The following is a 26,311-nucleotide window of genomic DNA, read 5'->3' as shown; positions in this document are numbered from 1 at the left end:
GTTCCCCGTCCTTTGACCTTGAATTTGACCTTGAAGTTTGACCTTGATGAAAATGGTTTTCGATGTGCGGCTAGAACTTTGCTCGCGCTACATTTTGGTGCCAAAATTTTGAAAATCGGACAATATTTAGTGGCACTTTTTCAGTTCCCGGTCCTTTGACCTTGAATTTGACCTTGAAGGTCAAGGTTTAGGGATGAATGGGTTCGATTTTCGTGATCCTCATGGTCCAATTGACCTTGGACGAGGTTTTGGCTAAAATCGGTGCTCGTCGCTGGAAAAGTCGCTGGTGACGTAGCATTTTTAAAGTTCCCCGTTTTTTGACCTTGAATTTGACCTTGAAGTTTGACCTTGATGAAAATGGTTTTCGATGTGCGGCTAGAACTTTGCACGCGCTACATTTTAGTGCCAAAATTTTGAAGATCGGACAATATTTAGTGGCACTTTTTCAGTTCCCCGTCCTTTGACCTTGAATTTGACCTTGAAGTTTGACCTTGATGAAAATGGTTTTCGATGTGCGGCTAGAACTTTGCTCGCGCTACATTTTGGTGCCAAAATTTTGAAAATCGGACAATATTTAGTGGCACTTTTTCAGTTCCCCGTCCTTTGACCTTGAATTTGACCTTGAAGTTTGACCTTGATGAAAATGGTTTTCGATGTGCGGCTAGAACTTTGCACGCGCTACATTTTGGTGCCAAAATTTTGAAAATCGGACAATATCTAGTGGCACTTTTTCAGTTCCCCGTCCTTTTACCTTGAATTTGACCTTGAAGGTCAAGGTTTAGGGATGAATGGGTTCGATTTTCGTGATCTTCATGGTCCAATTGACCTTGGACGAGGTTTTGGCTAAAATCGGTGCTCGTCGCTGGAAAAGTCGCTGGTGACGTAGCATTTTTAAAGTTCCCCGTTCTTTGACCTTGAATTTGACCTTGAAGTTTGACCTTGATGAAAATGGTTTTCGATGTGCGGCTAGAACTTTGCACGCGCTACATTTTGGTGCCAAAATTTTGAAGATCGGACAATATTTAGTGGCACTTTTTCAGTTCCCCGTCTTTGACCTTGAATTTGACCTTGAAGTTTGACCTTGATGAAAATGGTTTTCGATGTGCGGCTAGAACTTTGCACGCGCTACATTTTGGTGCCAAAATTTTGAAAATCGAACAATATTTAGTGGCACTTTTTCAGTTCCCCGTCCTTTGACCTTGAATTTGACCTTGAAGTTTGACCTTGATGAAAATGGTTTTCGATGTGCGGCTAGAACTTTGCACGCGCTACATTTTGGTGCCAAAATTTTGAAAATTGGACAATATCTAGTGGCACTTTTTCAGTTCCCCGTCCTTTGACCTTGAATTTGACCTTGAAGTTTGACCTTGATGAAAATGGTTTTCGATGTGCGGCTAGAACTTTGCATGCTCTACATTTTGGTGCCAAAATTTTGAAAATCGGACAATATTTAGTGGCACTTTTTCAGTTCCCCGTCCTTTGACCTTGAATTTGACCTTGAAGTTTGACCTTGATGAAAATGGTTTTCGATGTGCGGCTAGAACTTTGCACGCGCTACATTTTGGTGCCAAAATTTTGAAGATCGGACAATATTTAGTGGCACTTTTTCAGTTCCCCGTCCTTTGACCTTGAATTTGACCTTGAAGTTTGACCTTGATGAAAATGGTTTTCGATGTGCGGCTAGAACTTTGCACGCGCTACATTTTGGTGCCAAAATTTTGAAGATCGGACAATATTTAGTGGCACTTTTTCAGTTCCCCGTCCTTTGACCTTGAATTTGACCTTGAAGTTTGACCTTGATGAAAATGGTTTTCGATGTGCGGCTAGAACTTTGCACGCGCTACATTTTGGTGCCAAAATTTTGAAGATCGGACAATATCTAGTGGCACTTTTTCAGTTCCCCGTCCTTTGACCTTGAATTTGACCTTGAAGTTTGACCTTGATGAAAATGGTTTTCGATGTGCGGCTAGAACTTTGCACGCGCTACATTTTGGTGCCAAAATTTTGAAGATCGGACAATATCTAGTGGCACTTTTTCAGTTCCCCGTCCTTTGACCTTGAATTTGACCTTGAAGGTCAAGGTTTAGGGGTGAATGGGTTCGATTTTCGTGATCCTCATGGTCCAATTGACCTTGGACGAGGTTTTGGCTAAAATCGGTGCTCGTCGCTGGAAAAGTCGCTGGCGACGTCGCCAACTTCACGGACATATTTGGCAGCACATCCGCGACGAAATGAGTCATATATGCCGCCCACTCAGCGTTGTTATGAAAATGCGAGAGAGTGTGGGAGGGCGGTGGTGGTGTGCGATTATCATTGATTAATTTTTATTTTGAGTTTGTACGGAAAAATATAAATTTTTGATAGCTGTCCTATCCCTTTATCAAGATCATCACCTTTGAGTCAGCTTCGATTTGACGAATTAACGTCAGAGAAGGCCAGAAGTTGGAGTGAGCAAACAAGCTGAATCAGACGATTAATCACGATAAATCATATATTTTTGGTCTCCTGATATCATACTTAAGTGATGATTGTGAGAACTGACGACTGCCAAATACTGGAGCATAATATGTGATATTGAGAGATTTAGGAACTAGTTGTATTCTGTTTATTAGAGGTGTTCTTCCGCAATCATGTTACTTCGTCACAAGATGAGGCAAATAAAAGGTGGATGTGCAGATTGTGGAGCGCCTGGTAAGTTTTCTTCAGGTAGTATGACTTTTACATAAAATATTCATGTCAGAGTGAAAATTTACCCTGCAGCCATAGCAATATAGTTGAACTGGTGTTTGTGAATGACTTGTGAGCTATACAGAAGGACAGGTGCTTTTGTCAAAAATTGTGCGTTTCTTTCATTATAACAGATTGTAGAAAGAAACTTTTCTTGTTTTCATGTCTTAGTGTGTTAAACAGTGAAGTTCAGATCAAGATAGCATGGTGATTGGTGCTGAGCTTTGTCACTCTTGCTGGGTACTTTTATTACCCAGGCATTGAAATTGAATTGGTTTAGTTCTTGATTATGCACCATGCTCACCACACACTCTACATGTATTGTGTCTTTCAGGCTGAAAGAAATGGATTTTTTATCCTTATTGGTTATTTGAATAGAGTGCAATATTTTTTATCATGCAAAATCATGAATTATTGTTGGGCATTAGCAACTATTATGTTCAATAGTTTGATAAGCATTCTTTATCATCAATGATCATTGTAATACAATGATAAGCCAACTTTTTGGATCAATGAGTGCTGATATTTTCATAATTTCTCAAAGTTGAAGTGTGATTAGGTATTCAGGTACCCTTAGTATTGCAATTGAGTAGGTACTAGGTATATTTTAAATCAGGCAGCCTTACTAAATGCCTTTCAAGTTTCAAGTATCAATTTATTTATCACAAATCTTTGGACATATAAATTTTAGCCCTTAGTGTAAATTCCCTCTTGGATAGTGTTGTGTATCATCTCAGGATTTTATCAACCTTTTTAGGGGTAAAGGTGAGGGAACTGGTCTAGGTAGTGCTTACTGCTTACCTGAGACCCTTTTACCTGAGACCTAATGTCATAGCCCTAAATGTCTTGGGCTCTGCCAAGCTTTCTTGGCTAACATATATTTATGAAGTAGGTATATCCCCGACTGGAAAAAATGCCTCCACTACGCTGAAGTTCTCGGCGGAGGTGATGCGCCGAAATTTCGGCGCAAGGGTTTATGCGCCGAAATTATTTTACCAAGCCATGCTTCATGCGCCGAAAATTTTCAAGGCTTACTGATGGCTGCAGGCTGTAGCCACGCACTTTTCGTCGAGGGGGGGGGGCTGGCGTGTGTGTGTGGCTGTCTTCCAGTGACTACTGTCTACAGACGGTTGTTCGCACGGTCGACGGGATCGGGCAGACAATAGACATCAGCAGGCCATGCGGGACTGAGCACCAGCGTTCGCTATCACAAAATCTCCTGACTCACAAACTCACTGGCATGTTCCATAATGTAACCTTTATTTTGTTGCCCGGCTCTGATCAGCAGTAGTGCCCAACCGGTGACTGACGCCTGACGGGGCCTTCAACAGGCGTGGTGCAAGCACGGCCGATGGGATCGGGCAGATACCAGGCCACGCGGGACCGATTGCCAGCGTCCGCTCGCAAACCACACGCCGGAAATACAGGAATCACAACGGTCAATACGCACACGATAGCATACGTTATCTGAACTAGGGAATCCGACAATCCATAACCTCACTCTCGACCGGTGAACTGTTCCCGCCGTGGGAGAGTCACAATCAAGTTCACTGAACATGACTTAAATACCCTGAGACGAACACGAGACAAGATAAGTGATATTTAAGATGTTTAACTCCCGAAGACATTTAATCCTCGCCGGCCGAGGGGGGTTGGTGCCACCCCCCTGACGGTTTTTTTCGCGATTTACGCCGAAGTACGCCGAAAATTTCGGCGCAAGCCGTCGATTTACGCCGAAGTACGCCGAAAATTTTCGGCGCAAACGCCCAACTACGCTCGAGTTCTCGACGAAAGCGTGCATTTTTTCCAGTCGGGGGTATATCTTAAGAGATAATATTAAGAATACGAGATAAATGAAAATGAAATCACAAATCACTTGTATGGTGGGCCACTAGCCAGTTAAATGTTTTTTTTTTAACAAAAGTATGAAATGATATTTGTATGCATTTAGTAAAAACAAATAGCAATATAATAAATGACTAGTTAATTTTTCATTTTTATTGAGCTCAAGGTCTTAACCGATAGGAGTATGACCAGACTATGACCAGACTGATCACCAGTGGCTTTTTATGCTTAATCTGTGGTTTATTGATAGTTCAATTCAGGTATCTCTTTCTTCCTTCATTTTTTTTTTTGCAATTTGATTCCTGGTTTTATGGCCCAACTATTGATTAAAATGATTTTCCTAATTCCTTATAGGCAATGAAGCAATTATTCAGCATCACTTTTCCCATTTGTAATGCAATAGCACAGGCTATGTATGCCATCACCATGTTGCCATGACACCAACCACCCTCTGTCTCTGCACTCGCAGAGGCCAGACCTCGATCACTATCGTCCTACTCGCGCCTCCTCCGCCCTGCACGGGAGCCTCCTCCACCCGTGTCGCTCCTCCCTCACTGCCCCGCCGGCGCTCCCACCGTGCCGCTCACCGTCACCCCGCCGCTGGCCGTTGCAGAGCCGTCGTGGGCCTCCATCAACCGGGGCATCCTGATCTGCGACGACTGCTGCAGCGTACACCGCAGCCTGGGCCGGCACATCTCGCAGGTGAAGTCGCTCCGGCGCGGCTTCTGGAACGCCCAGCAGCTGAAGGTAGGTCCGTGGACGGTGGTCAGGTGCGATAGGCTGGGAGGAGTCGTGTCATGGTTGGTGAGACAGTGGGCAGGACGTCTGTAAGGTCACCAGATGGATTTATTGTAAGGAGACTATTGTCGGGGTCTGGTTTCACTTTTTTTACCCAAGGATTGTGTATTTTTATTGACACTATTGATTGTATTTCGGGTAGTTATCCCCTCATTCATTCATTCATTCATTCATTCATTCATTCATTCATTCATTCATTGCACACCTGTCAGTAGTGCGACTGCCCGGTGCCGGCCGATGCCGTGTCCTCTGTCAGTCCGGCGTTACTGGCAGCCCGCCGTCGGCCTTCCCACCCGTCCCTGACCGCTGTGCCGCCGGCCCGTGTGTCCTCAGATGGTGCAGAACCTAGCCGACTCGAGCGCCAACAACATCTGGGAGCACTCACTGCTGGACCCGTCTCACGGCAAGCTGGGACGCCGCAAACCGGCGCCCACCGACCCCGTGCAGTAGGTGTCCATAGCCGGCCGGGCCGGGGATCGATCGGGTGGGAGTGGGTGAGTCAGCGGCGCCGGCCGGCCGGCGGCGGACACACTCGCCGCGCGCTGAGCACACACGGCGGGCTATCGGTGCTCAGCCGTTCGGCCGTTTGGCCGGCCGGGCGGTGTCTCGCGAGGAACGGTAGGCCGCGGACCGACCGGCTGGCTGTCTGTCTAGCCTGGCCGAGCGGTGTGGGCTGACGTGGGGGATGGGAGATGACGGAGAATCGCGACCTTGCCTGGGAGAGGAGGGGAGGGGCGAGAAAGAGCCAGGAGGGAAGGGCGCTGACAGATTGATCAATAGGGTGATGAATTAAGCCCGCCTCTGGCTGAGTCTCTGGGTACGCTGATCGCTGTTGATGCATCAAAGGGACCAGCTGTCGACACTCTTCGGCTGAGCGTGATGAAGGATTGTTTATGTTGTCGAATGTCGGCAACCGGAAGGAGCTGATACGACGTCATGTCGCCGCTACGAAATTCGTCCCTGTGGTATCTGTGCATTGCTGTATTTACGCGGTGTCAACTGTCGTGTCCAGATGGGCAGTCCCAAGTGAGCACAGCGGACGTGCAAAATTCGTAAACTGTCCGAGCACTTCCGGCGGACCGGAGCGTCTGTCCCGACTATCATATATTATGTATCGTTTAACCCTGCCCTACGCTGCTCCCCGACAAAAGACCATGTCAAACTCTCCTAACTTCATCGTTAATGTCTCATCTGAAACACGTCCTGTGTTTGTTACACGCTCCTCATCACATGACCACTCTCACCTCTCACCTAACTCCGCTGTTTCCACAGCCCGAACAAGGCCAAGTTTATTCGCGACAAGCACCAGATGCTGGCGTTCGTGTACCGACCGGGGAAGGATGATCGACAGCTGGCTGAGGGCGACACCAGTCTGCAGCTGCACTCGAGCTGCCGCACGCCCAACACAGAGACCAGCCTGCGCCTGCTGTCACTGGGCGCCAACCCCAACTACTGGCACCCGGTACGGTATTATGGGGGGGGGGGGGGGCAGTGTGTGGTAGGCTTGATGTGCGGACTCTTGGTGGTTGAATGAACGGTGAACGTATCGGGAGTGATAAACAATGAAGTTGGCGATTTTTTTTTGACAAGACGTTTTTTTTACGCTGCCGTCTTTAATTTTTTACATTCCTGTTTGGTTTTGTGCTGCTACTATAACAAGGTCTTGATGTGACACGATATAAAACGCTCAAACCGATGTTTGGGCATGCGACTTGATACCCTTTCCCGCCACTCCGGTGACAATGTCTCCGTCCAGCTGCCCTCTGGGCTCTGACGTCCCGAACCTGTCCTCCCCAGGAGCGCGGCACGGGCCCGCTGCACGTGGCAGCGCGCGCCGGCCAGGCGCTGCAGGCCGAGCTGCTAATGGTGTACGGGGCGGACCCGTCGCGGCCGGACCGGGCCGGCCTCACACCCATCCAGCACGCCAGGTGGGTCAGATAGCCCGAGCATCTGGACTTGAGGCCAAGAGATGATGTACTCGCTGATGTGCATAACTAGTCCTTACGTGTTGGAAAATGCTAGACTTTACAGAGAGATTAGCTCAGCTAAGCGAGACATTCTTATTTGTGTCTCCTGTGCCCGTCCCCTGAACCTCCCGACCTCTCTTTCTCTGACCCTGTGTATTCCCCACCACAGAGGGGCGGCCACTCGGAGCTCTGCCGTCCTTCTCTCCTTCTCTCACACCCCCTCTCTCTACTGCAGGGAGGCGGGCCACTCGGAGCTCTGCCGTCCCTCTCTCCTTCTCTCACACCCCCTCTCTCTACTGCAGGGAGGCGGGCCACTCGGAGCTCTGCCGTCCCTCTCTCCTTCTCTCACACCCCCTCTCTCTACTGCAGGGAGGCGGGCCACTCTGAGCTCTGCCGCCGGCTGGAAGAGTGTCAGTACGAGCTGACCGACCGGCTCGCCTACTTCCTGACCGGCCGGCGGCCCGACCACGCGGCCGGACAGCACTTTGTTGTGCCGCCGCCGGTGGGACCCGACACCGAGGCCCTGGTCAACGCCCGGCTCAAACTGCGGAACGTGAGTACACCGATGGGCGAGAGGGGCACTGGTGTGGGGTGGGAGGGGCCTTGCCGTGCTGGGGCACAGTATGTACATATATTGTGTAAGATGGTTTGGTGTTGAGAATCGTGCGTGGAGCTATATTGTTCTTATGTAGTCCTGGCTGATGGCCGTGTATAGCTGTCCCAGTCCCTCCGTCCCTGTGTCCCCCCCCCCCCCCCCAGCTGCAGTCGCTACTGGCCGTGTATGACCCCCCTCCCTGTGCTCCCTCAGCTGCAGTCGCGTCTGCTGGCGGAGCTGGCCGCAGACGTCTATGACGAGGTGGACCGGCGCGAGACGGACGCTCACTGGCTGGCGCAGCACCCGGCCGCCACCAGCGGGCCCGGATCGGTGCCCTTCCTGCCTGTCAACCCAGAGTTCTCCTCCACCCGCAACCAGGGCCGACAGAAGCTGGCGCGATTCACGGCGCCCGAGTTTCGCGCGCTGATCGTGGACGTGCTGCAGGAGGCGCGCCGCAGACAGCTGGGCCCGGCGGCGGCGGCGGCGGCGGCGGCCGCTCTGGCTGAGGGGGACGACGACGAGCCGCTGTATGACTCGGTGGCCTCCGAGGACGACTACGCGCCCATCGAGCAGCTGCAGCGCAGGGAGAACGCGCAGAGGATGCTGGCCGAGCAGAACGAGCTGCTGCGGCCCACCCGCACAGAGGTGAGTGTGAGGGTAGCTCACTGTCTGCTCGAGGGAACTCACTGTCTGCTCAGTGTGATACGCGCACGGCGCAGTGTTTAAGTGATTTTGGTACGCCCTACTGGTTGATACGTTAGTAATCGTATGAGACCCGTTTGTATTCAAAGGTGTGGCTTTACGACTGATCCACGCGGCCAATAGCTCTTTCCCGGGGCCGGTAAGATGTTACACCCTTCACCTTCTTAGTCACAACGTTTGCTTAGTCCGGTATTTCGCTCCCGGTGTGATAGGTCTGTGGTGTGACACGCCCCGTTATAGTCTAACTCGGTCTCCTGTCGTTTCTCTCTCAGAGTCCGGAGAACGGCGACTCTGGCGAGCGGACCAAGGACAGCAGTCTGAACAGTCTGGAGGCGAACCACCACCGGCGGGTGAGTCCCCCCCGTCCCCTGTATCCCCCCCCCCCCCCACTGACCGGTTGTGGGTCGGTCACTGCCTCACTAACCGTCACTGTGACCGTCGACTGTACATAGCTGTTCTCTCCGTGTTGGTGGGCCGCTCTCTGTGTCTGTCTATCTCGGCCGCTCGGGTAACCGCACGCCGGCCCCGCGGTGACGGTAGCACTGAATATAACCGAGCCGGGCGCGGCGCGCCGCCTGTGGCCGCCGGCTGAACTGTCAGTTCCGCCGCCAGGCGTCAGATGGCAGCAGCGGCGACGACCGGCTGATGCGTGAGTCGAGTCTGGCGCCGCCGGAGAGCAACGAGGAGATGCGCCGCGAGATCGACCTGCTTCGGGACATGGTGAGTGAGCGGCCGCCGCCGGTCTGCAGCCGGGCCGGGAGCGGGACTCCTGACCCCGGGACCCTGACCTGTGACCCGAGACCCTGACCTGACCCAGCCCTGACCTGCAAGCTCCTGACCTGATCCATGGAGGACTCCCATTAGTTACCAGGGAGTTTGCTATAACGGAAGCAAATCGAGTAAATAGGGTCCACTCAGTCACGACTGTATCCGTGGATATTTCACGGTCCGTTTTCCTTCCCCGCCTCCGTTCTCCTTTGAACTCTTATAGTATCAGCGGTCATAGTGCTTCCAGCGATCTTGTGTAAGCTGATGACTGCTCGTCTTAATGTGAATAACATCAATGCGTTTGGCGTTATTTTCGATCCGCCTTGCTCTTTTCTGCACATGCATTTTTGTTGGTATATGTTGAGTGGATTAATGCTTGTTGCTTTGAGAATCACTTCTTTCCTACTTTATCCAGCAGTTTGTATAGTGAATGTTTCGTGCACTTTGTATAGAGCATTGTGCGGTGTATAATATATCTGGTGACGTCGCGAAGTGCAGTGTTCCCTGCCTGGCTCACATTCCTTCACCGACCTTCCTGAAATTGCACGATATTGCTACTACGGCGTTAAGTAGTTACCTACATCTGTTTGATATATCTTTCAAGAACGCTGCAGTGATCCAAGTTTAGTAATGTGTTTCCCTGCCTTAAACTGAAATTTCGCGGTGCATTTTTCATTAATACCCCTGCAGGTACTGTGAATTCACGTCTGTGGTAAATTCCCACCGTACGTTTCGCTCCGTGCCGCTGGCTGGCATGTTGGCCGGTTCATTCCATGATGATTCATTCACTGTCTCGAACCTACCGGCTATACGGTAGATGGACGCCCTACAAAATGTAAATGTGCGTCTCTGGTATTCCGTAGCCTGTGTAACCCCGTATCACAGCGACAGCTAGACTTTACCCAGTTCCGTATAGTCCGTATCCCTTGCGCCGTACTCCGCGGTACGTACCAGTACCTGGCGCCGTGTACCCGGTACCCGTGGGGGTCCAGTCCGGCCGTTTCTGAAGCCCCGTGTCGGCGGCCGTCGGTCCCCAGGTCAGCTCCCTGCTACAGGAGAAGCACTGCCTCGCCGACTCTTCTTCCGACGAGCAACAAGTAACTGCTGTCGGCGTGCCGTGGGTCGCATGGCTGCTGCCTAACCCGCCTGGCTTTGGGCCCTAACCCTAGCCCTAACCCTAACCCTAACCCTAACCCTAACCCTAACCCGGGGAGGGCTAACCTGCCTGGCGGAGGCACAGCGCCAGAGCGGGTTATCGCGGGGCGATCTGAGTGTGATGTGTGCGCGTGTGTGTGGTATTATTTAAATCCGGGTGTTGTATAATTCAGTATGGTCCTCTTGTGAGTTGGTGTGCCGTGTGTTACACCGTCGTTTGGTTGATGTGATGTTGTGTGACCACCAGACTTTGTAGTTTGGGGTATCAACGAACACTAGTTTAGAGTTTGAACTGTCGAGGATAAGCGCTAGCAAACCAGAAGTTTTCGATGGTATTAGCATGGATGGAAGAACCTCCAACAAAGAGGTTCTCCTTCATCCATGGTATTAGTTTCAGATACTGCCTCCCCTCGTTCCCGATTGGTCACTCATAGTCCTGGTAATCCTGGTCCTATAGCACTCTGGTGTCTCTCCAGACACACCTTCATTTATGACCCAGTGTTTCACTGACACTGCCTTACACTACACCGCTCCCCAACCGCTCCCCCACCACCGCCCACCGCTCCCACCTGCCCGCTCCCCCACCGCCGCCCGTGTGTGTGAGCACCGAACACAGTGTCTGAGTGCTACCGTCTCTCCCACTGTGTATAGCGCTCGGACGGACCTGCCGGCTGTAAGTCTGACCCCGTCTCTGACCCCGTGACCGGTGACCGGTGACCTGGGGTCAGAGGTGCACCCCTCGTCAGCTCGCACGGTGCACGCAGGGGCCGGGCTCAGAGGGGGCGGGAGGCTGGGGGACGGGACGCTTTGGCTTGCAGCACGGCCCAGTGAGCAGTGCCCGCAGAATGCTGGATGGGGAAGGGAGGGAGAGGATGGCTTCTGGGATCGCGAGATCGGTAGTAGATAGCTGATGGAATGAGCTTAGTCGAATTCTTTCCGTGCTGTGCCGACGCTGCCATGGCTTGCAAACGCATGATAGTTTACCGGACTTACCGCGCTTAGATCATTACAATTTTTTTATTGACACTCTTTAGGGAAATTATCATGTTTTTGTCGTGTATTTCAGGACAGCAATTAAGCTTCCTTTTAAGTTTTAGAGGACTTAAGGTTCTTCCGATAATCATTGGCATCAGGCGTCAAATTTAGTGATTTGACGATTTCTAGCGTTCAAAGGCCTCGACAGACTCAAATCTTTCCATTTAATGTCATCCCGTTTCTCCCCAGTTCGTTCCATCTTCCCCTCCCCATCTCCATGTCCATGTCCGCGCTCCGTGCGCGCTCCAGCTCTGTCGGCTCTGAGCTAGCCGTCCCTTTCCCAGCTCTGTCGGCTCGGGGTTCGCGCTCCCCCTGTCCCAGCCGTCGGCTCTGGGTCCGCGCTTCCCCTTTCCTAGCTCTGTCGGCCGTGGCAGGCAGCGCCGTCCGGAGCCGGTGGGCAGCCCGCCGGGGGTGACCGCTCCGCCCGGCCGCCGGCTGCGGTGGTGACCGCCGTTACGGCGCCGGTCGGCCGTGTTATCGGTCGTCTCTGTAGTAACGCCGCCCGGGTCGGCGGCTCGTTCGATCGTGCCCGCCGGCCGCGCCGGAATGTTGGCCCGTGTCCGAGAGACGCGCAGGTTATGGCCCCCCGGCCGGACCCCGGCCCGTGACGCAGTGCCCCGGGCGGGCGGCGCTGGTGCCCCGGCGGGCCTGTCGGGCGGTAAATTACCGGACCGTGCAGCGACCAGTGGCGGACCCTGCGCCACCCGCTGCAGCTGCGCCCGCCGGAGCCGCGGCCGGCGCGTGTGGTCAGCCTCTTTACCGCGGACAGCGCCGATTGTGGTCCAATGAAGGATGGCCTCTGGTGATTGGAGCGGACGCCAGGTGTACGGCTCCCGCTACAGTGTGATTGATGGTGTCTGTAATGTTTCCTGTAACACATTTCTGATAAATGATTATCATAAAGGTGACATGTTTGTGGGCAATATGCGGAACTACCTCTATTAATACGGACAGCTGACGGCAGTGGCGGTCAGCTCATTAATTTTGTATTTTTGCTCAGAATCACTGCTTCAGATTTACCACTGTAATATGCAGGACTGGGGAGCAGCCGTTGGCAGCTGGCGATAAGGATTGGTATATTCATTTAAATATTACCGGTTCAGTTTTATTACGGTAGCAGTAGTGCGTCGTATTATGAATGCATGTCAGAAGCAGCGCACATTGCACAACCCTTCCACTATGTTAGTTTTACTGACGAAGAGTTCGCGTCAGGTCACCAGGCTTTTGCGTGTGAGCATGCCGAGCCTACCGCGGTGTCGGCCGCGGGCCGGCCGGAGCATGGCTTCACGGTCGCCCGGGCCGGCCGCGTTGCCCGGAGACCCGGTACTCGCACATTCGGGGCTGCCACGGGCCGGTAATCGTTAGAGGCCGGCCCGGGCCGGGTCGGCTGACGTCAGCGGGTATATACACACATTGACGCGCGGCTGTGGCGAGCCCGGCGGCCGGCACGGGGCCGGGCGCCGGGTGAAGTGAACCGCCGGCTGCCGGTGACCGGCGGCTCGTGCCAATCGGTCGTCCGTCACCGGAGCGCTGACCCCGGCAAACTGTCGCTGGCGTTGACATATAACTGCGCTCTGTAGTGCCGGTATTTCTGGACTGTCAGGACCGTTGTCTTTGGTGGCTCTTGGCCCGCCGTCTGTACTGCTCGTATCGCTGTCTGTCACCCTCTCTGCAACCGTCTGTGCTGTGCACCTGCTCTGCAATCTTCTGTACGGTCTTGTCCGCCCAGTCTTTAAACAGTTACATCACCACCCACACGATCGTATTGTTGTCTGTGAAGTGGTGACCGACTTTGCAGTCTCGGCTCCGCAGTCCGTATTCTCTGAGCCCCGTCACCCCTATCCGTTCCTCTGAGTGTAACGATGATATGTGACTCTGACAGTGGCGGTGATGGAGCTGCTGTCGTGTCTGTGTGACCTGTCACCCCGAACCACAGGTGGTGGAACGGTCACAGAACACCTGGTCGGGCCGCCACAACAGGTGCCCGACATTTGTTATTCAGCCCTGCCGGCGCCCATGTCTTATTCAGCCGGGCTTAGCCCGCGAGCCGTAGCTGTTCCATGCTGCGATCGGGTCGGTTTGTCTGGGGTAGGCCGGCTGCGTCTAACTGGTCTGAGCGCCGGCCAGCCTGTGCTGTGACCGGCCTCAGATGGCGGTATAATCGACCCCAGTATACTGACAGCAGCAGTTATCGTAATGACCAGAGAGCACTCACCAGCCACGCCCCTCATCTGTGTAGAGCTGGGCCCTGCACCGTCGTAGCCTGTCTAATTAGTCGATGTAGCTTTTGTGGTTTTATACTTTATCATATAAGCCCTGAATGTGTTACTGTTACTTATATAGCCCGTCTTCGAGGTCCTCAGTCTGTGTGGCAGACAGGGCTCCTGTGGCTCGTTGCAGTCGTGTGTGAGTCTGTGACCGGTGTGACTGATGTATTGTGACTGGCCTGCGATCCTGTATGACCTGTGGTGTGCCTCTCGCCTGCCGGCCGTATGACCCGTATCCGTCCGGCGGCCTCAGGTGCAGCGTCTGACCTCTGAGAACACGGCTCTGCGGGCCAGCTGCGCCGGGGCGGCGGCCGCGGCCGGGGCGGGGGCGGGGCCGCCGCCGCTGCCGCCCCACGCCGCCGCCGGCCGCCGGCCCGTCAGCATGTTCGAGACGCGCGAGCGGCCCGCCCAGCCGCCTACCTGGTGTCTCGAGGTGAGGAGAGGGCCAGAGGGGCAGCAGAACGGTGTCGACGGGCGGTTCACCTCCGGTGTTTAACCATCGAGCAGATAGCCTGATTATCTGAGTCTTAGAGCGTTGGGTGGTGGACGCATCCGGCTTGATTCTCTCAGTCGCTCAAACGAACGTCGCTGAATGCGTGTGAGTCATTGGAGTTCCACTAAGAAAATAATCCCCATCTGACAGACAAGTGTGCAGCTGCTGTGTCTCGCAGTGCCCGTCTGTCATGTCCCTGCCACCCGGACTGCTGTGTGCTGTCTCACACTGTCCGCGATGTCTCCTGTGTCTCACCCCATCTCCTCCCCCAGCGGAAACTGTCGGAGGGGGACCGGGTGTCACCGCCCGGCTCGACGGCTGCCTCGCTGACGGCCAGCGGCTCGTGCTCGCTGCCGCACCAATCTGTCCCTCAGCGGGCCAGCGGGTCGCGCTCACTGCCGCTGCCGGGCGCCTCCGAGCCGCCCAAACAGGAGGTGGTCATACGGAAAACGGAACTGGTCAGTGCCCAGCCGCGCGGGTCCAGTGGGGAACGGGGGTGGAAAGGTGGGCCACCATCAACAGAACGATCTACGTAATAGCTGAGACTTCTGTGTTTTTTCTATGCTGGATAAGTCTAATGAAAAACAACAATATTGAACGGAATGTGTAGCTGTTTTCGTGGTGTCACAGCTCCGTACTTAAATTCTAGCGAAAACTAACGGCAGTGTCGGGTTATCGTGGGGCATCAAGGAGTTATGCATATGCATTCCGTGTGTTCAAACACAGTCATCGCTCGTCATTGTCATCGTGACGGTATGACACACACCTGCCAGCCAACTATACTCGTATACCAGATAATCAGTACCCTCTGTGTGATCACCTATCAAAATTACCGCGTGTCATTTCGTGGGGCCGTAATTTCCACCTGCGCCGCCGGCCCGTGCCACTGGTTGACGCCTGGCCGACACTCGCTGTTCGAGGAAGCTCGGCGCTAGTTCGTTGGTTATTCACGGTTACCTAGAGACCCACTGGGCTGGTTGGTCGGTACTGAAGTCGGGGTTTCCAGGCACGAGTGTCCGCTAACTAAGCCACGTAATGTCAAGTTGGGGTGGTTCTCGAATAAGGAGCGCTCGTTACGATTTCACAGAGGACAGCCGGCGTTCCGTTGACTGTTGGCCGCTGGTGTGAATTCCGCTTGGTATCGTCCATAGGACACCCCGCCGGTGGCAGCAATGTTACCGAACTAGAGTGGCATAAAGGGGATTGCTCCATCTATAATTCAGGTGCGGCCGTTTTCACGCAATTTTATGACCCACCCATTCCATATCGCGAGTCACCGTTACGTTTTAATCGGCTAAAGAGCCGCTAAAATATTTAGGACAATAGCCGTTTCTTGACCCGAAAACGTCACTGAACCCTCTTTTCAAGCGATGCTCGCTTATCACTTTATCACAGTCAGGTATCGGCGAAATTCATGTAGATTTTAATTCTGATGATAAATCGACACCTTTTTTGTACCTTTTTTGAAGGTTTCTAAACAACTTGTCTGAACTTCACGGGAGAACAAATGTAGGGTTTAAAAAAAAGGTGTCGAAATATGCATTCAGTTATTAGCTCCACTCGATCACTTGATGAGGGATTCTATAGTAGTTACATTATCTGGTGCTGAAGCGTCACTAAGAAAAAACATTGTAGAGAAAGATCACATTTCTGTAGGTATATGTATTGCTCGTCGCATACATTCTTCTCGGTTTATTGCTGTACTGTCTGCAGACAACATGGACGAAGAATCGTCCGGTGTGCAGCTTGCCTTACGTCTGGTTATCTTTGCCGTTCGTCAAAGTTAGGTATTTGTAAACACAAACCACACGGTATGGGGCGCTCCGTTTGCAGGACTCTCCGCTTCCATTAGTCCGTTCTGCCGTGTAGATTTTTGCTGCCGTATTGATCCGTTTGGGCGGGCAGTGTTTATACCAACGGCTAGACTTCCAAACGGTATAATGGAACCGCTTGTCGAGTCCGGCCGACTTTCTTCGTGCGCCTGTTTTCGTTGAAGCCTGGGTAGAATGGGCGCCCATCACCCGTCTTGTATACCAGGCTAGGTCTTTGGTCTTTGCAATGATAGCTGATTTGACGTAATTGTATATGGTTTGCTTTCGTTTTGCTGGACGTCGTGCTGACCCGGTTGGCCCGATGTAATTTTTGGATTGATATTCGATATCTCTGGCCTACCATGGTTTCTATTGGATGAAATCGGATGATTCTAAGTCCGGATGATACAACCACGAGGAATCGCCGTGTGCGATTATTATCGTTTTACTAATTCCAGCCCGTGTGACATATACGTTTTGTCGCGGATGCCTGGTAGGTATGTACATTGACCCAGTGAATCATCGAAATATTCAAATTTTGGTACGCTCTTTGTAATGTGTAATTGTATGCTATCCTGCCCCCTTCCGTTTACGCTGAAATCCGTCCGTGCGCTGCACGTTTTCACCGACCCGCCGCCGTGTGTGTCTGTCCAGGTGACCCGGCGGATCCAGCGGCTGCTGACGGCCGCCCAGCACGGCCGGACCGACCAGTACAACGCCTGCATCGACCGCATCTACTCGGCTGTCCTCGAGATGGTCTCAGTCTTCCCGCAGGTCAGTCAGGAGTCTGACAGGTCACACAGGGCTCGCTCACAGGCCATGTATTAGCAGGAGCTACCCATAGGTCAGATGGAGGCCGGTCGACAGTCTGGGGTTTCTCACAGGTCAGTCTAGGTCCTGACGTGGGAGATGTCGCATATTTTAGTTGTCTGGCTGACCGGGTTCATCTTTCGGGTCGGCGTCGGCGTCAGCGTCGGCTTTCTTCGGGTGGTCCTCGGCGGAAAAAAAATGAACAGGGAATGGTTATTGGCGAGATTAGTAAGGAAAAATAATGAACAGGGAATGGTTATTGGCGAGATTAGTAACTGCGCAGTTTGCCGCTGTTTCGAAGATCGGAAAAGGTCGCCCAACGTGGGGCTCGAACCCACGACCCTGGGATTAAGAGTCCCATGCTCTACCGACTGAGCTAGCCGGGCGGTGAGAGATATGGGGTCTACATGTTTGAGTTGTGGATGTGTGTCTGTATGTGCGCTCTGGGCATTGTGCAATAGACATCTTTTTTAGTATAAAGAGCTCTCAGCAATCCATTTTACTTCCCCATAGTGATCTCTTTGATATTTGTGAACGGTCTTAGGGTGAGGGTTCCAGTGAACAGCTATTTTCATGCGTTACCGTCACCCTCGCTACCATCCAGGTAGGACAAGGCTCACTCGGTCAGGCTCTGACAGTTGGGCCGCCGGGACTCCAATAGTACGTTTGTAGACCAATCTTGAGACCAATAGTCCATGTCAGTGACGGCCGCTGGTATCAGTGGCCAGTCCGGACTGTTGAACGTGTTTCCACCGCCGCGCCCTGCTGACGGCCCGCTGTGTGTCCTGTCCCTCCGGCAGTCGGGCTGCGACGAGCGCGCGCTGGACTCTGTCCAGCAGCTGAGCACCTCGGCCTGGCGGCTGCAGAACGAGTCGGCCGGCCTGCTGGCCGCCGCCGGCGCGCCGTCCGCGCACGACGCGCGTCTCATCACCCAGCAGGTCATCCAGATGGCCTTCGAGGTGGCCAAGGGCGCCAAACAGCTGGTGATGATCTACCAATGACGCGCGCCGCCGCTGCCCGGACCGTCTTCCAGACTGTACAGCCGGCCCGAGACTGTACCGGCCGCCCGGTCAGTGCTATGTGATGCGGTCGCAGCGACTGCCACTCTGTGACGGACCGAATCGGGCCGCCAGCGCCAAATGTGTCGATTTTTAGGGCAGTCAGCTTTACTCAGAGTGCTACAAACGCCACCGGCGAGCTGATTAATGCTTATGGGAGGGCGCGCGCTGCCCGCCCCCCACCGTTCGTCTCTTGCCAGGGCGGTGGCGCCGGGTGCCGAGTGCGCGCTGCTCGGGCCGCCGTCAGTGCCTTAGGGACCGCCCGGCCGGCTGGCACCCGGCCCGGAGGACCGGACCGAACCGCACTGGACCGGACCGGACCAGAGAGCGGGCGGCGCGCCGCCGTTGGCCGCAGGACTGCCCGTTTTGCTAGTGTATCCGTCTTATCGAGCATCTATGATTGTCCTCCGTGGGTAATTCGCAGCTAGAAGCCGCACTGTTGAGAAGCAAATGTATTTTAATAAATTATTTAACTGGTGGATGGGGTTGTGCGGCGGGGTCTGTGGGAGTAGAAGCACCAAGCAACCAGGTTAGGCAATCTAAACACTCGAGTAACAAATATTACACATCGCTAGCTGGTTCAGCTGCGATAAATGCACTCTATTTCGACCTACATACTTGGTAACTGTTAATGGGCTACTGACGTAGACTCATGCGACGAACAGAGCGACACATGTTTCACGGGGGTCGCTGGCGGATGACAGAATGGCTCATTACGAGTATGGTGTAACCAGAAGCGACTGGAGACCACAGTGATAGGACGGGGTGGATTTAGATCAGCAGGAGCGCCAGACCACACCGCCCGCGTCCCGCACCAGAGGACGGCTCACTCCGCGCCGCGACACAGAGCAGTACAGCTCGGCCCCCGCCGGCGGCTGGGAGCCGCCGCCGCCTCACACCAGACACGGCACTGCACTTCACACGGGCCCCCGGAGAGAGCCCGGGCCTCCCCGAGCTGGGTGACCCATCCCGCCAGGGGAGCGAGAGGCCCACACCGTCCCCACCCCCACACGGCGGACCCAACACACAACGGCTGCAGCGCCGGTACCAATGGCCACGGACAGGGTACTGCCACAGCTGGCCCCGGCCCGGGGGCCACTGCGGACAAAGTAGGCAAAATCCATACATTCCAGAGCTCCGAACCGAACCGGATACGGATGAGCACGTCTACCAGTTATTAGGCTTAAATGTTTTTCTGCTCGAAACAATTGACGGTCGGCCTGAGTTTTCCAAATCATGCAAGGGACGAGCCAATGATATCACAATCCGCCAACGCAGCCACAGTATCCACAACCAGCAGGTACACAGGGCACGCACAATGGGCCCCAGAGCGAAAACAATCGCTTTCCATTCGGGAGTGCGAGGTCACGCGACCAGCGCGTGGTTGGACTAAAACCGCCAGCGGAGCAAACTACGGCGTCACCCGGCACAGGCCAGCAGTGGCCTCTCCCAAAGTCCCAACTCATATCCCCGCCCTTCAGTTGGCTGAGCCCAGCGGCACAACCTCCTCCAACACGGAGAAACAACGGCAAACCCCTCTTTCACCACGCAGTGCGGCGACCAGCGTTTAGCGGCGCGGGCAGATCACGGCACACTCAGTGTTCGCTATTCATTCCTCGCACTCAGAACGATGCTGGTAGATCACACTTCAGTGTCGGCTCAGAAGTAATTACCAGCCTCCGAGTCCACTGAGTGTTCGGCACGGTCCGCGCCAGCGCTGGCCTCCGGACGGGGTCAGTAGGCCGCCGTGCCCTGTCCTCGACCACCGCCGACCCCCTCCGGCGCCTCGAACGCAGTCGCAGTTTTGATCGCTGCTGCCCGTGAGCTATACTTCCGGGACTGACTCGGCGAGTGACTCCCGGTAGCGCCAGACGGTCCGAACTTGGTGGTCGCAAACGACGCCCGCTCGCTGTGGATCAGGAGCCATTTAGTCCCAGCAGCCATCGGGGAACAGCAGCTCCTGTACTTTATCCATGTCGTCTTTCTTGCCATTTTTCATCCAGTGCGAGAACTGCTTGAAATCTTCGCTTTCTAGGATGTCTTTCCTGTCAAATCTTTTATTTGTGTTCGCTTTGTTCCTTGATTCCTGGAACTTTCGCTGTTCCTCTTCTATTTTCTGCGCTTCCTGCTTTCGCCTATTTTCTTTTTCTCGAAGTCTTTCTTCCTTCTTAGCCTGCCTTTCCTGCTCTCGTCTTTTCTCTTCCTCTTCCCAACGTTTCTCTTGTTCCTCTCGCTGTCTCTGTCGCTCTTTTAGTTCTTCTTCCTCTTGCCTTTCTCTCTCTTTTCGTCGTTCTTCCCACTCCTGCTCTCTTTTCTTTCTCTCTTCCTCTCTTTTTCTGTCTTCTTCTTCCTCTCGCCTCTTTTTCTCTTTCCTTTCTTCTTCTCTTCTTTTCTCTTCCTTTTCCTCTTCTTCCTGCTTCCGTCTCCTTTCCTCTTCTTTCTTTCTCCTTTCCTCCTCTTCTTTCTTCCTCTCCTGCTCCTGTCTTTCCTCCTCCTCCCTCTTTTCACGTTCTTCTCGTTCTCGTCTCTCTTTTTCCTTTTTCTCTTCTTCTTCCCTCCTCTCCCTCTCCCTTCTCTCCTCGTCCTCCCTTCTCTCCCTCTCTCGCCGCTCCTCCTCTTGTCGCTGTTCCTCTCTCGCGCGCTCCTCCCTCTCCCTTTTCTCAGCCTCGGCCCTCTTGGCCTCTGCGGCGCGCGCCTTCTTCTGCGCCGCCGTGGTGGTGTCGCCCACGTTGATGCCGGCCCGCCGTTGCTGCACCAGCTCGGCCAACGTCTTCGGCTTCCTGCGCAACAGAGCACGGGATCAGCAGGGCGCTGTTGAACGGCGTGTCCAGTGAACAGTGCAGGGGGATTCGGTCACTAGACTTTTCTTCATTATGGCAAAGGTAGCTGAACTTAACAAAATGACGTGAAAAGAGAACATAAAGAAAACCAAACTTTTCTTCTTTCCTTCCCCATTTACCTACCGATCAATCTATTAATCATTCCTTTGTCCTTTGATGTGTTAGCCCTCGCTCACTGGCGGTCGCAGCCGCTAGCAAAAGGGGGGGCCAAACTCACACTCGCGGAACATAACATTTATCCTTCACCGGAGGGGGGGGGGGGTGATCGGCTAATTTTTACGTCCACGAGGCACCGCGCAATTGGCACTAATTATGCTTCATCCGTGCCATTCTTGCGTGGAATCTTTAAGCACAATTTAAGGCAAAATCACCAGTTTCATTTCCCGTCCCACGGTGTTTCCACCGGTCGGGCCACTGCACCATGGCGACGGATCGGTGTAGCATATACTGGAAGGTCGGGCACGCGGATTTATGACCTTACCACTATAAAACAATTCGGAAAAGTACAGATACGTACCTCTTGCTTTGAACAAGCATGTGAAACCCAGAGAGCATTTTCAGACTATGACATTTACCCATAAATGTAGTTGTGTGGCGGCGGGAGAGAGTAGGTACACCGACCTCTGGAGACCAAAGGTTCCTGGCTTTCAAAATTGGCATCTGAGGGCCGCGCGCGACTCCTGCGGGCTTCGTAACGGCTCTATTAGGGCTCACTCAACCTGCCTAGTCCTCATGCTGAAAAGACTGGCCCTGAGCCCTGAGGATTTCATCAGTCTCTGCCAGCCCCAACACCCACAACGGCTCATGGGGTCCCGATGTCGAAATATGAGGGAATCTACGCGGGACCATCAGGACGTAAAGTGATCTCGATTAGGACCAACGTAAGGCTGTACAGGAGTCTGCGTAAGCCCTCTGATCTTCAGAAGCCCACCCATGTATGTTTTCACTTGGAGGCCAGATTAGGGCCCTCAGAGACCAGTACAGGGCCTGCAAACTGCAAAGGCCAGTAGTTTGAGACCATCAGAGACCGAGTTGGGCTCTCAGAGGCTAATGTGGGTCCTTACTCATTACAGGCCAACATGGGGCCCTCAGATGTCAGCGTGGGGCTCTAAAAGACCGGCATGAGCCGTCGTTGGACCCCAGAGGCCAGCAGAGGGCCCTCAAAGGCCAAGATGGGCCCTCCTCAGAGGCCAATGCAGGCCCTTAGAGGCCGGCATCGGGTCTTTAGCAGCCAGTGCGGGCCCTCATTGGCACCTAAAGGTTCGTCTTAGGACACCAGAGACAGAAATAAGGCCACCAGAGACCGGTGTGAGACGCTCAGACGCCGGTTGGGGCCCCTGAGGCCGGTTAGGGGCCCTCATAGGCCAGATGTGGGGCTTAAGAGGTCGATGTGGGCTCTTAGCGGCCAACGTGGGTGCTTGACCGCCACTGAAGTTCCCTCGAAGGTCAGTGTAGGACGCTCGAAGACCGGTGTGGGAGCTATATTATTAGCTTGGAGTGGGTTTTTTGAGCCTCGTGACGATCGAATAAGGGCCAGGGCCCCATACACCTATGGAGGCCCATCGGTTGTTTGAGGGGAGGGGGCAAATGCTATGATGGCCCCCTTTATTGGCCTTTGGGGGGCATGGCCCTGATGCCCCCCCCCCCACGCGACCGCCACTGTGTGTGTGTACACATTACACACAGGCCTCTGAGATTGCATACTAGCTCATGCAAACTCTATGCAGGCCCCGAAGGTCCCACGCTAATCCTTAAGAAACCAAGCCGGCATACGGCGTCACCACCGGGCTTCTGAGGTGCACCGCACCAACCCATGAGGTCTTACTTTAATGTCGTAGAGCCACGCTCATTTGGCGGGGCCCACCCGCCACTGCCGAAGAGGGTCTCATGCCAGCCATTGCTGGGCCTACGAGAGCCTTAAGTAAAGCCACGCTGATATTCCATATAAGATCCGGCCTTACTCGTGAACCGGTGCCAGCGACGCTGACCGCCAAATTGACAGAATGCGAAGCTGAGCCCACTCATGAGTAAAATTTACGTCCTTTGATGGCGCAAGAAAGAAAATGAAACATACAAAAAGCTTTCTAGGACTTTTGTTCGATCTGAAAGGTGGGGCCAAAAGATAGTATGGCCCCACCTTTCAGCACCAAAGGGGGGGCCATGGCCCCCGTGGCCCCCCCCTGGGACCGCCTATGCCCTCGCTTACTGAGCCTTCGTTAGCCTTTGTTAGCCTTCGGCCTTCACTCACAGCAATGGTAATACATTTTAACGAGTTTTAGTCAAATGTTTAGATAGGGACGTCCGACGTGTGCAAAAGAGCAAACAAGCGATGACTTCGCTCCTACCCGCTCTCCGGCTCAAATTTTTGGGTAGGTTTGACCGTTTTGTAAGTGAATAGGCTATACCTAACTGTAAAATGACGGGAGGACGCGTCACGCGAGGCTGCAGCCTACAGGCGCTGTTTCCTAAAAAAGGTTTTCAATGGCGCGGCGCACTCAAATTCTTGGCTCTTGCGTAGCATAGGCGGCGGAACGGGGGGGGAGGGCACCGGGGCACCGTGTCCCTCTTGATTTTACCATTTTAACATTAGCCCTATGCGCGTTGCATGGAAAGAATGGGACCAAAAGTCGGCAGTGCCCCCCCCCCCCCCCCTCTTAATTGAAGGTGTTCCGCAGCTACTGTTGCGTAGTGAAGACATAGGTAGATACTTTCCCTGCACCCCTGGCCCCTGGTGATCTGGCTCCTATTCTGCACACTACTTAAGCCCGCTTTGAAAACAAGGTATCAGAATTAGAACCATAATCTTATCTTATGTTAGCATTTATATCCTGAGCTCTAGTTAGCTTATAGCTAAGAGGTTCTCGAGCACCCTCAGCCCCCCCCCCCCTCCCCACCTTATCTTTCGAACCTTGAGTCGTTCCTTCCAGAATGGCTTTCCAGTTTCCGTTTTGCCCATCCCACCCCAAAGCTATGTAGAAACTAGGAAGTGTAGCTGCATGGCCAGTGGCCACAGTCTGTGCGACTGACTGACGGTGTAGGCTGTGCCGCACTACACCACTGTACGGCGGTGCAGTCTACCAAGACCCCGATGAGTTCCTTCCGATGCGGCGGACCGGGGACGGAGCGGGCTTCTCCAGTCGTCGCCGTCGGCCGTCGGCCAATTTAGCTCGGCTGGCGAGTGGCGACTGCTGCCTGATCGTACTGTCCTGCTCCTGATACTTAATCGGCAGTAAATAACTGCAGAAATAATCGCAGAAAATAAGAACTGCAGAAAAACCCAAACCGCACGGCTGGTGCTACTCACGTGGTCATGGTGACGGCGATGAGACGCCTCTACTGGTGTAGTTCGGTGTTCGTTCTGGGTATTCGTCGCCCGATGCCGCCTTCCACTGGTGCGCTTGGCTGTCTTTTTTGGTACCGCTCGCCAGTGTCTGTAATCCACACCCTTTGTTCACAGCCCCAATGGCTCTATCCCACTTGGTTCTATCCGTGGTCCATGGCCATTCGTGTCTTGCCCGTGATCTTCTGCAGTCTCCCAGACAGTTGCCGACTCCTGTTGCAGCTACTCTCTGACCGATAGTCCTCTGGCAACTGAGCCTCTCCGGTCACTACTGACAGCTCCGCCCTGACTGCCCGCCGCCCGCCGCGGCTGAGGGCCGTGCTGTCCGACCTCACTGGAGCCGTCAGAGCGCCACCGCTCCTTCCACTGTCCCTGATAGTGCGGGCAGCGCTGCTGTGCCCACTGGTCGACCGACCGGCCCCCGGCCACTCTGGTTACCCTGACCGCCGCTGTACTCTCCTCTGACCACTGACCGACACCTGTTCCGGTCGGCGGGTCTGTCGGTGGTCCGGCCGGTCTGTCGGTGGTCCGGCGGGTCTGTCGGTGGTCCGGCCGGTCTGTCGGTGCCGGCACCCCGCACCAGTCTGACCCGGCCGGTCCAGTTGCCCGGCTCCACCCCCCCCCCCCTCGGACGTTACGCGCCGGTCACATGGTTACCGGCACAGCGCAGTCGCAAGGGGGGGGGGGGCACGGGTGGAGGGGAGGGAGGAAAGCTAGGTATGGCTCCAGCAGTGTGGTGAGTCAAAGTTGGTGACGGAGCTGAGCGGACAACGGGTACATAAACTTCATCGGCAGGCACACGGCTCTCCAGGAACCTGCACTTCCCAACCGAGTACAGGTGGCACGCCTTGATGCCTTATACAGGGTGTCCAAAAAATGTCACACCCTTCCAGCCTTAACCCGGCACCGCCTGGGCTATTTCCGTACCCACATCAGCCTGGGGGGGGGTCGGATCCGACCCCCCCCTGTTATCTCGAGAACCAATGGTCGTATCGAGCCCCGCGAGGCGGCGTTCGAAAGGTCTCTACGAGACCTTCCCAAAGCACTCTTAAGATTTTAAGATTGAGGTCAACTTTCGGGTCAAGGTCAGGTCAAAGGTCAAATTCAGGGGTTTTGCATGATTAGGCTTACGGACAGCGGAATCGATAGCTGCTGCTCGAAACTCACCACAAATGACCTCAAAGACCTAGTGAAGGTACCATGTGCGTATAGGGGTCATACTAAGTACGTGTCAAGGTCAGGTCAGGTCACGAAAGGTCACGGTTTTCACTTTCTGCTACATGGGCGTGCGACACATGTTTTATGGCTTATTTTTCACGCCAAATCCGATGGTAATGGTTATATGTGACCCCAAGTCACTGTGCTGGTGATACGTGTGCATTGAAAGCATAAAAAATCGTTTATACTAAACGAGGGCTGAGAAAAAAGGTCAATTTTTCAACTTTTTATTTTTGACATAAAAATGCACTTTTCTAGACGAGCTTTGTCCCAGGAATCTAGTGGTGCCATTTGTTTTCACATGCAATGTTCAGAAGTGCCTCTAATTCGCTAAAATGTTTATGACGTCACCATGCCCTATGCATGTTGGAGCTATTTTTTACAATTTGGGGGTCAAAAATCAAGATAGAAAGTTGAAATTTGGGACATCTAATGTTCTAATAGAGCTCTATAACATATATTCCGGTTTTTTGGAAATTCTCAAAATTTTGGATTTTATTAGCTGTTTTCCAAAAAATATAGTTTTTTGAATTTTTAGGGGTGAAAAACGCATTTTATGGAAAATCCGAGATAGCCATTTTAAAGAACTCGTTGAGCTGCGTCTTTTCATGTCCTTAATTTGCAATTTGCTCAAAACCTCGATTTTTGGCGATTTTTTAAACATTTACCATTTTTTGACTGAAAACGCCATGTAGTTACATCACTAAAATCGATATATCTCAGAAATTTTTGAAAATTTTTTCTTAAAAATTGCACAGGAGACGTCAAATTGATGGGGAAGAAGGTATGCGAAGTTTCAAGTTGATAGCGCAAGCGGTTCATGAGTTATTCAAGAAAAACGGAGGGGGGGGGGTCGGATCCGACCCCCCCAGGCGGTCGCGG

General features: G+C 53.4%; 2 protein-coding genes and 1 non-coding gene across 5 annotated transcripts; 1 reads left to right on the top strand and 2 right to left on the bottom strand.

Moving 5' to 3' along the window:
* The first annotated feature begins 2,294 nt into the window (after positions 1-2,294).
* Positions 2,295-18,510, top strand: LOC122380347 (ARF GTPase-activating protein GIT2-like). 3 transcript variants are annotated; one of them, XM_043363430.1, is made up of 14 exons: positions 2,295-2,691; positions 5,186-5,319; positions 5,704-5,816; positions 6,643-6,832; positions 7,168-7,298; positions 7,707-7,890; positions 8,146-8,577; positions 8,907-8,984; positions 9,247-9,354; positions 10,440-10,499; positions 14,113-14,292; positions 14,625-14,810; positions 16,818-16,937; positions 17,774-18,510. In XM_043363430.1, the coding sequence occupies exons 1-14, from the start codon at positions 2,631-2,633 to the stop codon at positions 17,972-17,974; spliced, it is 2,178 nt and encodes a 725-aa protein (XP_043219365.1). In that variant the 5' UTR covers positions 2,295-2,630; the 3' UTR covers positions 17,975-18,510. The 3 variants fall into 3 exon arrangements, with proteins under 3 accessions (XP_043219365.1, XP_043219367.1, XP_043219366.1); XM_043363431.1 differs by lacking the exon at positions 10,440-10,499 and having other exon boundaries at positions 2,301-2,691; XM_043363432.1 differs by lacking the exons at positions 9,247-9,354; positions 10,440-10,499.
* Trnak-cuu lies at positions 17,287-17,359 on the bottom strand. Its single transcript has one exon. It is a non-coding gene; the product is annotated as a tRNA-Lys (tRNA).
* An 861-nt stretch (positions 18,511-19,371) lies between the features above and the next one.
* On the bottom strand, positions 19,372-24,768 carry LOC122380348 (vicilin-like seed storage protein At2g18540). Its single transcript, XM_043363433.1, has 2 exons — positions 24,176-24,768; positions 19,372-20,811 (listed from the first exon to the last, which is right to left on the bottom strand). The coding sequence occupies exons 1-2, from the start codon at positions 24,181-24,183 to the stop codon at positions 19,959-19,961; spliced, it is 861 nt and encodes a 286-aa protein (XP_043219368.1). The 5' UTR covers positions 24,184-24,768; the 3' UTR covers positions 19,372-19,958.
* Between the last annotated feature and the right edge of the window lie 1,543 nt (positions 24,769-26,311).

The sequence above is a fragment of the Amphibalanus amphitrite genome, unplaced genomic scaffold, assembly GCF_019059575.1.
Source record: "Amphibalanus amphitrite isolate SeventyFive unplaced genomic scaffold, NRLGWU_Aamphi_draft 000096F_arrow, whole genome shotgun sequence".
Classification (NCBI taxonomy): domain Eukaryota; kingdom Metazoa; phylum Arthropoda; class Thecostraca; order Balanomorpha; family Balanidae; genus Amphibalanus; species Amphibalanus amphitrite.
This window is presented reverse-complemented; position numbering and strand designations above follow the sequence as displayed.